We start from the raw sequence: 12340 nt of genomic DNA on the forward strand, positions 1-12340 counted from the left end.
TATCCTTCATGCGTGCCCCACTGTGTGTTAGGTGCCGGCTAAGTCACTGAGCACCCTGAACCAGCTGGCTTAGGTGGGTGTCATGCATATTTTAGTCCATGCCTACTTGCTCTGGCTGGCTCCATAGACAAGCTGGCCAGGAAGGGGTGATGGAATGCAGCCTAGTGCAAACATGGCATGAGCAGAAGAGCAGCGATCCAACTATGCCCTCTCTGAGCTCTTGGGAGGAAGCAGCAGAGCCACTCAAGTGATCCCATATGTGCCCAGGAGTATCTGCAGACGTGGTGCACATTCATGCCTGCTGTCCTGGATTGTGACCCAGATCCCATTGAAGTCAATGAGAGTCTTTCCATGGATTCCACTGGGAGGTGACTCAGTCCCATGATGATGATGATTGAATCCCAGTGGAATAGGACCTTTGCCTTACATTATCCTCAGGCCTGACACTGAGAAGTGCTGATCCCCCACAACTCCCTAGTCAGGCTATTAAATAAGGTCACAAAACCAACTGCATGTTTGTTGCAGGAGAGCACTGTGCACATGTTGGTGCCGAATACATGAAGTGTGAACAAGCTGCTCTAAGCCTCTTTATGACTCTGACACAGCAGAATCTCATTGATTCTCAGTCCACTTGTGACTCCACACTCATTGTCCAGTTTTTTTAATTTGCTTTACTAGCTGTGCCTTGAGAACTCATAGACCAGAAAGGACCAATATGATCATCTAGTCTGACCTCCTGCACAAAGCAGGCCACAGAATCCTACCCATCCACTTTTATAACAACCCCTAACCCATGACTGAGTTATTGAAGTCCTCAAAATTGTGGTTTGAAGACCTCAAGCTGCAGAGGGCCCCTGCCAATCCGCCCTGGAGGAAAATTCCTTCCGACCCCAAATATGGCGAATCAGCTAAACCCTGAGCATGTGGGCAAGACTCACCAGCCAGCACCCAGGAAAGAATTCTCTGCAGTAACTCAGATCCCATCCATCCAACATCCCCTCACAGACCATTGAGCAGACTTATCTGCTGATAATCCAAGATCAATTGCCCAAATTAAACTATCCCATCATATCATCCCCTCCATATACTTATCAAGCTTAGTCTTAAAGCCAGATAAGTCTTTTTGCCCCACTACTTCCCTCGGAAGGCTGTTCCAGAACTTCACTCCCCTAATGGTTAGAAACCTTCGTCTAATTTCAAGTCTAAACTTCCTAATATCCAGTTTGTACCCATTTGTCCTTGTGCCTACATTAGTACTAAGCTTAAATAATTCCTCTCCCTCCCTAACGTTTAATCCCCCTGATATATTATATTATAGAGCAAGCATATCCCCCGCAGCCTTCTTTTGGCCAGGGCTAAACAATGCCAAGCTCTTTGAGTCTCCTTTCATAAGGCAGGTTTTCCATTCCTCGGATCATCCTAGTAGCCCGTCTCTGAACCTGTTCCAGTTTGAATTCATCCTTCTTAAACATGGGACACCAGAACTGCACACACATATTCCAGGTGGGGGTCTCACCAGCGCCTTATATAACGGTACTAACACCTCCTTATCCTTGCTGCGAAAATACCTCGCCTGATGCATCCTAAAACCGCATTTGCTTTTTTAAACGGCCATATCGCATTGGCCCCGACTCATAGTCATCCTGCTATCAACCAATACCCCAAGGTCCTTCTCCTCCTCTGTTGCTTCCAACTGATGCGTCCCCAACGATATCTAAAATTCTTATTATTACATCCCTAAGTGCATGACCTTGCACTTTTCACTATTATATTCATTACCCTCTAAGCTTACTTATTACTCCATTTCACAAGGTGGTCCAGATCTTCCTGTAATAGTGATCCCCGGTCTTCTCGTCGTGTAGTTAGCAATACCCCCCAGCTTTGTGTATCATCCGCAAACTATTATTAGAGCACATTCCCGCTACTTATGTGCTCAAGGTCAGTAAGAAAAAAGGTTAAAATAAGATTCGGTCCCAAAACGATCCTTGCGACGGGACTCCACTAGTAACCTCCTTCCAGCCTGACAGTTCACCTTTCAGTACGACCCGCTGGAGTCTCCCTTTAACCAGTTCCTTATCCACCTTACAACTTCATATTCATCCCCATCTTTTCCAATTTTAACTAACAGTTCCCATGTGGAACCGTGTCAAACGCCTTACTGAAATTGAGGGGAGCAACAGGTAATTAGATCTACCGCATTTCCTTTGCTCTAAGTAATCCGTCACCTTCTCAAAGAAGGAGATCAGGTTGGTTTGGCAACAATCTACTTTAGTAATCCATGTTGCAATTCGTCCCAATTACCATTGACCTCCAATGTCCTTAACTACTCCTTTCCTCCCTTTAAAATTTTTTCCAAGACCTTACATACTACAGACGTCAAGCTAACAGGCCTATAGTTACCCGGATCACTTTTTTTCCCTTTCTTAAAAATAGGAACTACGTTAGCAATTCTCCAGTCGTACGGTACAACCCCTGAGTTTACCGATTGATTAAAAATTCTCGCTAACGGACTCTAGCTCCTGCTCAGCTTGGTTCTGGAAGTTGCTTTGTGTAACATACCTGTAGAAAGAGTTTATTTTTCCCCTCAATTTTTCTTTGTACTTAGGTCTTCATGACAGAGTTTACAGCTTGCCAGACATCAACAGTAAGTCAGTTTTTTTTAATGCCATTTAAAAGGAAATTGTAGCAGTGGGCTGGTCTGATTGCTCAGTGCAGTACTAGCAGAGGTCCCCAAATCTTCTGCTTTCCAGGTCCTCTTGGTTCCTGTAAACCCAGCTTGTTGTTGTACACCTCAGAACAGTGTATATCAGGAGGGGCGTTGATCCCTTTTCACTCAAACAAACCATGCCTCTTCTGAGACTTCTGTTTTTCAGATTTAAGCTGATTCAGCTGTGCTCTTAATCATCTGCCTATCTTTAAGCATGAGGTGTCCTATTTAAGTCAATGGAAACTACTTGTTTGCTTAAAGTTAGTCATGTGCTTCAGTACCTTGCCGAATCTGGGCCTTCATAATGTCATAACTGGGGGGTCTTGCCAGTGATAATCAAAACTTCCCCAATTCCTATGAATGGGCATTTTGTCCATCTCGGGTCTGGCTAACGGGCTCTCTGGGAATATTACTGTTTGGGGTTGTGAATTATCTGTGCTTTCCAAAGCAGTATTGACTCCCATTGAGATCAATGGAGCTACTCCTTAGAATAGTATCAGGTCTGGAAATCAAGGGTTGTGATCCATTAATACAGAAGGGTTAGCGCAGAAGGGTGAAGAGGTCTGGATTTTCTCTTGATTGTCCCTGCTACAAGGGGGCAGGTGAGAATCAGGAGAAAAACTATATTGGGCTGGAGTTAGAGATAAGAATAAGCAAATCTAAACTGAACTGATGTGATTTACACTTTAGAGTCACTAGCTTAGACTCAGTGAGGTTCTCTCAGACTCAGACTCACACCAATCTCCTGTCGTGTAATTTAACCATCACCTCTGAATTTGGCCAAGTCCATATGGGTGTATCTTATAAATCACAGAGCTGGAAAGTTGGTCTGCAGCAGGAAGAGCAACTAGTGTGAGGATATAAGATGATATAAGTTTTTATAAGAAGATAAAGGTTGTGAACCACGGCCACATTCACCACTGTCATCAAGACACATCACATCTGGAGCAGTCAGCTCCAGGAATGCTGGCCTATATCTCTTGAGCTAAAGGAGGCTTCCCTTTGCTGTAGTAGGGTGACATTGTGTATGTTCCTTGGATCAGCCACTAGAGGGAGATAAGATGACACACTAAGGCAGTGTGTTAAGAAAGCATGGGCCTATGAGCACCTCTTGAGGCCAATGACTCCAATAGGAGCAGGAGCTGGCCCCAAGAGGCGTTCTAAGAGGAACATCAGTATGGGCCCATCGAGTTGCCATCTCCGAGACACATTGGCTTCCTTACCCTCCAGCGCCACCAACAGAAAGGGTCCCAATGCCGACCATGGCTAACTATCACTGGTCTGTGCTAGAGAACCATTGTACATACACACATGCACACCATAACACGCTAAATGTATCTTTATAGTTAACTGTCCCAAGCAGAAAAACAACCAATTAAATCTTTTCACCAGCAGCTGCAGCAGTAAGAAAACCAGCCAGGCTGGTTAAAAACCAGCCAAGTGGCAACTCAAGGGTAACCCACAGACAATGTTCTTCAGCCACATGATGGCTGGGATGCTTCAGCCAGCCGCTCTGAAATCTCCCCCCGAGTGGTGCTGGGGCTGCCAAGCCCTTGATGCACAACGTTTTCTTGTACTCCCTCCCAGGTGAGTGCCAGCTGCGTGCCGGCGGCGGGGTGCGCAGTGACAGCGATGATGAAGATGACCTGGTGGATGGAGCCGAAGCTGAGCACTATACTAGGGTGAGCATTTACCTCTATGGACGTGCTATGCCTCGTTCCGCGTGCTTCAGTGTGGACTGTGCTCTTCCCCGCTCTGGGCTTTCTTAGCTGGTGGGGGGGTTTCCGTTGCCTTGGTTTTCTGATACAAACCTATCTTCCCATGTCGCCAATGTAAATGCTGTAAAGAAAGTGCTGGACACCTGCCCTCTGGAGATCAGGTCCCTTTGTGGTGTCAAGCTCCCAGAAATTGATGCTCCCAAAATCACTCCCCCTTTTGACCAGGTTTCTTTCCCCTTGATTAATATGAGCATCCTGGTTCTCTCAGAGTGACACACTGTGACGGGGGGAGGCCCTTCCAGTGCAGGGTGAGTGCACCCCATCCCTCAAGCCGCCTTCTGCCTCTAGGCAGTGAGACCTAAGGGTTCGAGTCTACCGACTGGCTCTTGCTATAGAGCCGTAAGGCCTAGCAGCCAGTCACTAGCAATGCCCTGACTTCCAGGGCGCAGTGGGGCCTAGCGGCCAGAGTCAGTAACAATACCCGGACTACCAGAGTAGTGAGGCCTAGCAGCCAGAGTCAATACCCATAGTCTGACTCCCAGGACAGTTAAATTTAGTGGCCAGAGTCAATAGGGTTGGGCCACCTCCTAGAGGTGCAGCAGCCAGAGTAGGAAGACGTGGGCCATCCCTGCTCCACCGGGTCTCAACCCAGGGCCCTGGTAGTGGCAAGTGGGCTCGCCACTTAGCAGAGATCTGCTAGAACCATGCTGACTGCTGTAGGAACAATGGCTAGTCCCTCCCTGGGCTACTTCCTATCGTGACTTCTGCAGTCCTGAGCTAGACGTCTTTAGGATCTCCGGTCTCCTCGGGATGTGCTGATCCCAGGGGCTCTGACCTCCAAGTGGCACCCTCGTGTACTTGGGTTTCTGCATGAGTCTCGGTGTCTCCGGCTCCCACAGTCTGGGGCTTCCACAGCTGCCAGGCTGGAGCCTTCAGCATACATCCTTCCTCTCCAGTGACTAGACCAGACTGAACTGGGCTGCTCCTTCTTATACTGGTGCTACACCGTGAGCATGCCCAGTTTGGACATGGGGGCATGGCTTCCTCATCCCACAGTGAGGAGTTAACCCTTCCCCGTCCAGTGCAGGGTGAGTGCACCCTGTCACACACACTAACCACCTTTTTCTAAATAGGAGGGAACAGTGTGGCCTAGAGGGCAGAGCACCAGACTGAGGCCTGGGTTCTAGTCCTGGGCCTACTGGGTGACCTGCTGCAGGTCACTTTGGCCCTCTGTGCCCCATTTTCCCTCTTTGTAAAATGGGGATAATAATATTGACCCTCCTTTCTACAGCACTTTTAAGATGAAAAGCCTTACGTGCGAGCTAGGGGTTGTTAAATAGACTCTAAACATCACATTTCATTTTCTACCTTATGCTATAAGTTAGCCTCTTAGCCAGCTTCGTTACCTCATCCATTTGTTACATCATTGCCATTATCTGGGGAGTAATTGTTTCTTTCAGTTGGTCTGGAAATGCAGTCACTTCATTTCAGTCTAACCTATTAAAGACACATGCTGTCCTTCCCCAGAATTGTATCTACGCTACGTCCCTTACGGGAGCACAGCTGCAGCTGTGCGGTCTCCTATGTAGCCACTCTATGCCTGCGAGAGAGAGCTCTCCCATCAGCATCATTAAACTCCCTCACCCCCACGAGCGGCAGTAGCTGTGTCAGCAGCAGAGCATCTCCCTCCAACATAGTGCTGTTTATACCGGCGCATCTGTCAGTGAAACTTATGGCGGTCAAAGGTGTGTTTTTTCACACCCCGACAGACAAAAGTTTTACCGACAAAAGTGTAAACATAGTCTTAGTTTGGTAAAGGATCTCTTAAGCCGGCATAAGCATCAGACAGTGAAGTGTAAAATTCCACACAGGCCAAATAAATTAGATCTCATTGCAAAGCTGTGTGGGGCATTTTAAGGAGCGGAGGTGGCAGTGCCTCCTAGCAGTGGCACTGAGTGATCCCCTGGCTGAAACGGGGGACGCATGTTTGAGGATTCCATGGCAGCTCTTGGAATTCTCTGTGAAATTTGAACCAAGCTCACTTCCCCATAACTCCTCAATGAACCACCAGTTGAGTTTCTCTATAGCCCAGAATACTATGGTCTTGACCAAAAGATCATTGAGTTCAAAGGGAGTCTTTCCAGTCACTTCAAAGCACCCTGAAATAGACCTTGCTCATCTGATCCACACCAATATTGGATATCATTCCCATTCTCATTTACATACCCTTTAAATAGGAAGAAATGTGATCCATATTCTTCCCTCTACCACCCAGATAGCTCCACTGATGTGTCAGAGAGCAACATTCGATGCATAAATACAATTAGGCAAACCAGTAATGTCAGATCTGTAGCCAGTAGAGAAGAAAAGAGACAACCAGAAACATAGGTGAGATAGATAGTTATGGGCTGAAAGAGTCATGGAATCATAGAATATCAGGGTTGGAAGGGACCTCAGGACGTCATCTAGTCCAACCCCCTGCTCAAAGCAGGACCAACACCAACTAAACCATCCCAGCCAGGGCTTTGTCAAGCCGGGCCTTAAAAACCTCTAAGGAAGGAGATTCCACCACCTCCCTAGGTAACCCATTCCAGTGCTTCACCACTCTCTGAGTGAAAAAGTTTTTCCTAATATCCAACCTAAACCTGCCCCACTGCAACTTGAGACCATCACTCCTTGTTCTGTCATCAGGTACCACTGAGAACAGTCTAGATCCATCCTCTTTGGAACCCCCTTTCTGGTAGTTCCAGAGTCATCAAACCCCTTTTTAAAGACCAGTTGTATTTACACTGAATTTTGCTTTCTTGCACTTTCTATGCTTTCTAAGATGCGCAAGACAAAGCGCCTGCTGTCTGTTCATCCCTTTGATTTTGATATGGACTCAGAATATTCTGCTCAATCACGCCGTCAATCTGTGCAGCTTTCTCAAACTCCGGTCAACCAGGATGGCCACCAGGTACTGGGGAGGTGGTTGGGGACTGCTGTTCTCTCGTTCCTTGCTCTCATCCTTTCTTCTCTTCCGCTGCTCAGCTGCTTGGAGTTTCCAAGGGTATGATGTTGATTAGCTTCCCTCCCTTGCTTTGGTTTCTGCCACATAGACCTTACTCCTGAAGACATAAATCAGAATGAGGATAGTGAATTGGAGTGAGGACTGGTGAGCTAGGATGGCAGGAGATTCGGAAAAGTTCATGTTCTCTGGCCTCATTTTCTTCTGGGTTTAATTACTTTTTTTTAAATTGGCCCCTGCAGAAATCAGATATGTCTCTGTTTCTTTGCAATCCCACATGAACATGGGCTCAGTTCATTTCTAGCCTCAATGGTAAGGGATAAAGATGGCTTCTTGTGGTTCCAGCCAGCTGCTCTCACTGGAGATGAAGAGCAAGGCAGGCTGGGAATTGTAGCCCTTGTATCCACAATTGTAATACTGAGTTCTGTCAAAGCCAGCTGAGGAAAGGAGTGGGACATATGAAGACCCTTCTCTCCCTGTTCTGTGGGAAACCTGAAGAGAGCTGAGGTGCTTCTCTAAGCAGGAGAGGCATGTAACCAACCCACATCTGTTTTGTCTGTAATTTTGTTCCTGTGTTTACACTGAGGCAGGCCCCTCTAGGCAGGAGCTGAGGCCATCTAAAAACCCTTATCCATAAAGTCCTGACAGGCAAAGCTGTTCTTATTGTTTGCAAAACTTCTTGGCCTGTCACAGCAAGCCACATGGAGACTGACCTTCTGAAAAAGAGAGGAAATTGTATGGGTAGCGGAAGATTTCCCAAAGCTGAAAAACAATAATTTTGCATAATTATTGCATAACAGTTGTGCAGAAGAGTGCAAAACCAGCTTCATAATACATCAATACTTCTTCCAGTCATCAGTGGCTGTTACTAGCCATTGCAAACTGAGAGCCGTTAGTACCATAGAACCTCAGAATTACGAACACCACAGTTACACAGACCAGGCAACCACACACCTCATTTGGAACTGGAAGTACACATTCAGACAGCAGCAGAGACTCAAAAAAAAAAAAAAAAAAAAAAGGAAATACGGTACAATACTGCCTTAAACACAAACTACTAAAAAAATAAAGGGAAAGCAGCATTTTTCTTCTACATAGTAAAGTTTCAATGCTGTATTAAGTCAATGTTCAGTTGTAAACTTTTGAAAGAACAACCATAATGTTTTGCTCAGAGTTACGAACGTTCCAGAATTATGAACAACCTCCATTCCCTAGATGTCCCTAACTCTGAGATTCTACTGTGCCTAGATTGAACAACAAACCGAATGACTGTGAAAGTCACACCTCGACGTAGCATGTATAACATAAGAGATTCTTCTTCCTTCCCCAGATTTGACGAAGAGCTCTGCGTAGCTCTAAAGGTTTATCTCCCACCAATAGAAGTTGGTCCAATAAAAGATATTACCTCACCCACCTTGTCTCTGTCATAAAAGATTCATGTATTCTGCTTGATGCACAAAAAAAAAGCAGCATCTCTTGCTTGATGTCCAAAAAGCAGGGTTTTCCTGAAATGTTCCAAACTGACTTGCATACAGGCTAGTGATGTGCAAACCTCAAAAGTAAGGAGGATTGGTTCCATTTCTACAAGAGCACAGATGTTTGGATGCTGATTTCAGCGTTAATTTACACCATCCAGACTTCATGGAGTTGCAGGACTGGATAATCCATTCTTGCTTCTGGTTATGTCAGAAATACCGAGTTGCCTTTTTTATTTTTTCCTGGTACCTCATCACTTAAAACCCTTCTCCTGGGTAGAACCAGGAAGTGCTGAGAAATGTAACAATAACATTTTATTTTAAAAGTCAAACAAACCTTGGAGTTTTCAAACTCCAAAATAAGTTTGATAAAGCTTTTGGGGCAAACATGTAGGTTGGTTCTAGCCTATGAGAAAATGATCTCTCTTTAAGAACCATCTGCATATAACCAAGGTTTTGGGAGCCACATTATTGTTTAATCAGTAAAAGGACTTGACATTTTAAAAACATAGACACATGGGCTGAGATTTTCCAGGATGCTTAGGGGATTGTGATGCCCAATTCCAATTAAAACTAATGGCAGTGGGATGTACAAATCCCTTAGGGAAGGCTGAAAAATAACCTGCAAATATTTTGCTCGAAAGTGGGTTATGGGGAAAGGGAACACACTGCTCATTTATAGGTACTGACCCGTGTCCTCTCTTCTCAGTCATTCCCGGATTTCCCTGATGCCGGCGAGGACACATCCCGGAAGGAGACACTGATTGCTGAAGCAGACCTGGCTGCAGTGTTCCATCAGATCCTTCAGGAGCAGGGACAACATATGACCCCTCCAGAGCAGGAGTTTAGTACCGAGGTCCGGCTGACAGTGAACTCACGAAGGAAGAGCCTGGAAAGGAATCCCAAACCTGGTAGGCTACACTGACCAGTGTCCTTCTGTCCCATCTGAGGAAAAGCAGCTGGGCCAGCAGTTCTAACAGAATGGAAATGTTAATGGTTCCAGGCTCTTAAAAAACAACTAAACTTCTAAAACACAGAGGGCCTGACTTGCATAACTAGGTGCATAACTGTACATCTGATTTGCACATGCAAATCAGCGTACGCAGCTAGCTGGTCATTTGGGCTTGAGCAACTGATCATCCTGACTCCAAAGCAAGGAACGCCACCTACCGAATCACCAGCCTCACTCCCTACAGCGCTCTGGGTTGTGCTAAGAGGTCTCTGAGGCCTTCCTTGCTTAGCATGTCAGATGAAATCGAAAGCCAAAGTAGCCTTGCTTCAGGCCTGAGCGTGGCCACATTTTAACTTGCTCAGTCAGATCCCCATCTGGTGTAAATCATCCTAGTTCTAATGAAGTCAATGGAGCACTGCTGATCTTCACCAGATGAGGATTTGGCCACCATGGCAAAGCAGGTGCTTAGTTGCTTATGGCATGACGACAGCTTTTGTCCTCGTTTTCAAGTTGTGCACCAAATGTACTCATTTAAATTGTACTGTCATGCTTATAAACCTGTTTGGGGAGATTTCCCTGGCTCTGGAGCTCTGTGCAATCAAACCCTCTCCTGAGGGGATCAGGAGTTTATGGATACTATAAGTACTCTAGCGAATGAGATTACAGAAAACAAATTCTTCTATCACTAATGTGCTTTCTCCTACCAGGGTAACAAAGCAAAATGTGCATTGTGCATAGCTTAAACATGGGTCGTCCTAAAATATTCTCTCCCATGTGTTTTTAATGTGTTGGCTGGATTTATTAACACTCAGGTGACTGTGACCACTGAGATTAGCCGAGCTAGAGGTAAATAAAATGGAGGTACTATATAGAATAAAAATAACACTCTGGAACTGACTTAAAAAGCATTTAGAAAGGCTTCCATTCATTTCTCCCAGGTTTGAGGCCTGATCCAAAGTGCACTGAAATCAATGGAAAAATTCCCTTTGACTTCATTGGTTTTTGGATTAGGTTTTCTGAGCTTAGCTCCCAAGACTAGTGAAAATGTAGACTCTATGAAATCCTTGGTCCACCCATGGCTGTGGTTATTCACCCTTCCCTGCACTGCCCGGATGTCTTGTTCTGGAGAGGTCGCCTGTGGGGATAGTTTCAGTCCTGGGTCTTGTTACTGAGCCTGCCAGCAGTGGTGCCAGTTGGACAAGTAGGTCTTGGGATGTGGACCTGTCTCCTTCAGGAACCAGGCTGAGACCACCAATGAATGTCACATAGATGAGGGAAGTAGCTGCTAGGTAGAGCTCAGTCAGCAGCTATCTGGGCTGGATTTGAACCCGTGAATATAGCAGTGAAAAGTTCCCTAGCCCATTGGTATTCCGCTAAGTAGTCCAGCATCCTCCCTCTAAGATGCTTTTCACTGTGTGATAATACTTTCCCCTATAAAGCACTTTTCGGTGAGGATCCCTTAATTAAGTCTTGCAAAAACCCTCAGAGGGACGATTCCTAGTTTAACTGACTGGAAGGCAGAGGTACAGAGCAGTACGATACACACACATAGCAAGAGACAGTTCCTGTGTGCTCTGATCATTAGACCACGTTCTCTCCAGGGTGGCACAGAAATTGTAATGTCAATCCTGTTTGTTCTGGGCACTCGAATTATTTTAAACTGGGTTTCAAGCCCCGCTGATGTATGAGCGCTCTTAAGTGTTACCTCTGGATAACAACCCCTCCTCTAGGCCTGAAGAAACAGTTGTCTTTCCACGCCTACGTGATTCAGTTCACTGAAAGTAAGGGATTTCTGACACACTCCTTGAATGATCTCAGGGGTGTTCTATCTAAGCGTTTCATAGCTTCCTCTTTGCTGGCATGAAAAGCCCTCTAACTTTGTTATCTGAAAGCTTGGCGTGTTGGGTATAGAACACTATGGTTATTCTAGCGGAGGATGCGTTCGCTTCTGCTTTGAATAAGCTATTGCTGTTAGAGTATCCACTGCCACAGTTTTTTCTAATGAGGCATTATGGTGTGATTTATTTAGCAAGTGTGTGACCATCTAGTCTGAGGGACTGATATAAAGTCCACTGAAGTCAGTGGGAGTCTTTCCACTGATTTCCCTGGGCTTTGCACCAGGTCCGTGGTGTTCTGTAAAGCTATTTAGTGCTTTTTCCTAATATTGTTGTTGTTTCCTTTTTCACTTCTCCCCGCGCATTCTTCCACTGGCTTTTCCTGAAACCTAAGATCATAATCCCTGCCCTGAGCTTCCAGTGACTCGAACCCGTTCTGTCCCCAAAGGCAGCCCATGGAACGAGCAGCACCGACCCCAGTACTCACCAGATATGGACACCTCCGATGAGGATGTAAAGGGAGCCCAGAAGATACCTGTCTACCAGCCCCATCACGTGAAACGCCGAAACAGAGCCTCCTCCCAGGAGAATATAAACCACTCTGGAAATCAGGTAACAAAGAGATTTTAAACCATTCCCAGTAACT

At 45.9% G+C, this 12340-nt stretch overlaps 1 protein-coding gene across 9 annotated transcripts in view; it reads left to right on the forward strand.

The window, feature by feature from the left end:
* MLPH (melanophilin) overlaps positions 1-12340 on the forward strand; it is an 86560-nt gene that overhangs the window by 37052 nt on the left and 37168 nt on the right. For 3 of the 9 annotated variants that reach the window (XM_032800060.2, XM_032800064.2, XM_032800063.2), the window contains exons 5-9: positions 2606-2644; positions 4295-4389; positions 7253-7381; positions 9617-9818; positions 12089-12306. In XM_032800060.2, coding sequence (XP_032655951.1) covers positions 2606-2644; positions 4295-4389; positions 7253-7381; positions 9617-9818; positions 12089-12306 — 683 coding nt within the window. The remainder of the gene's footprint in view (positions 1-2605; positions 2645-4294; positions 4390-7252; positions 7382-9616; positions 9819-12088; positions 12307-12340) is intronic. The other 6 variants (XM_032800061.2, XM_032800071.2, XM_032800068.2 and 3 more) reach the window with 3 other exon arrangements.

This window comes from Chelonoidis abingdonii, chromosome 10 (assembly GCF_003597395.2).
Source record: "Chelonoidis abingdonii isolate Lonesome George chromosome 10, CheloAbing_2.0, whole genome shotgun sequence".
NCBI classification, from domain to species: domain Eukaryota; kingdom Metazoa; phylum Chordata; order Testudines; family Testudinidae; genus Chelonoidis; species Chelonoidis abingdonii.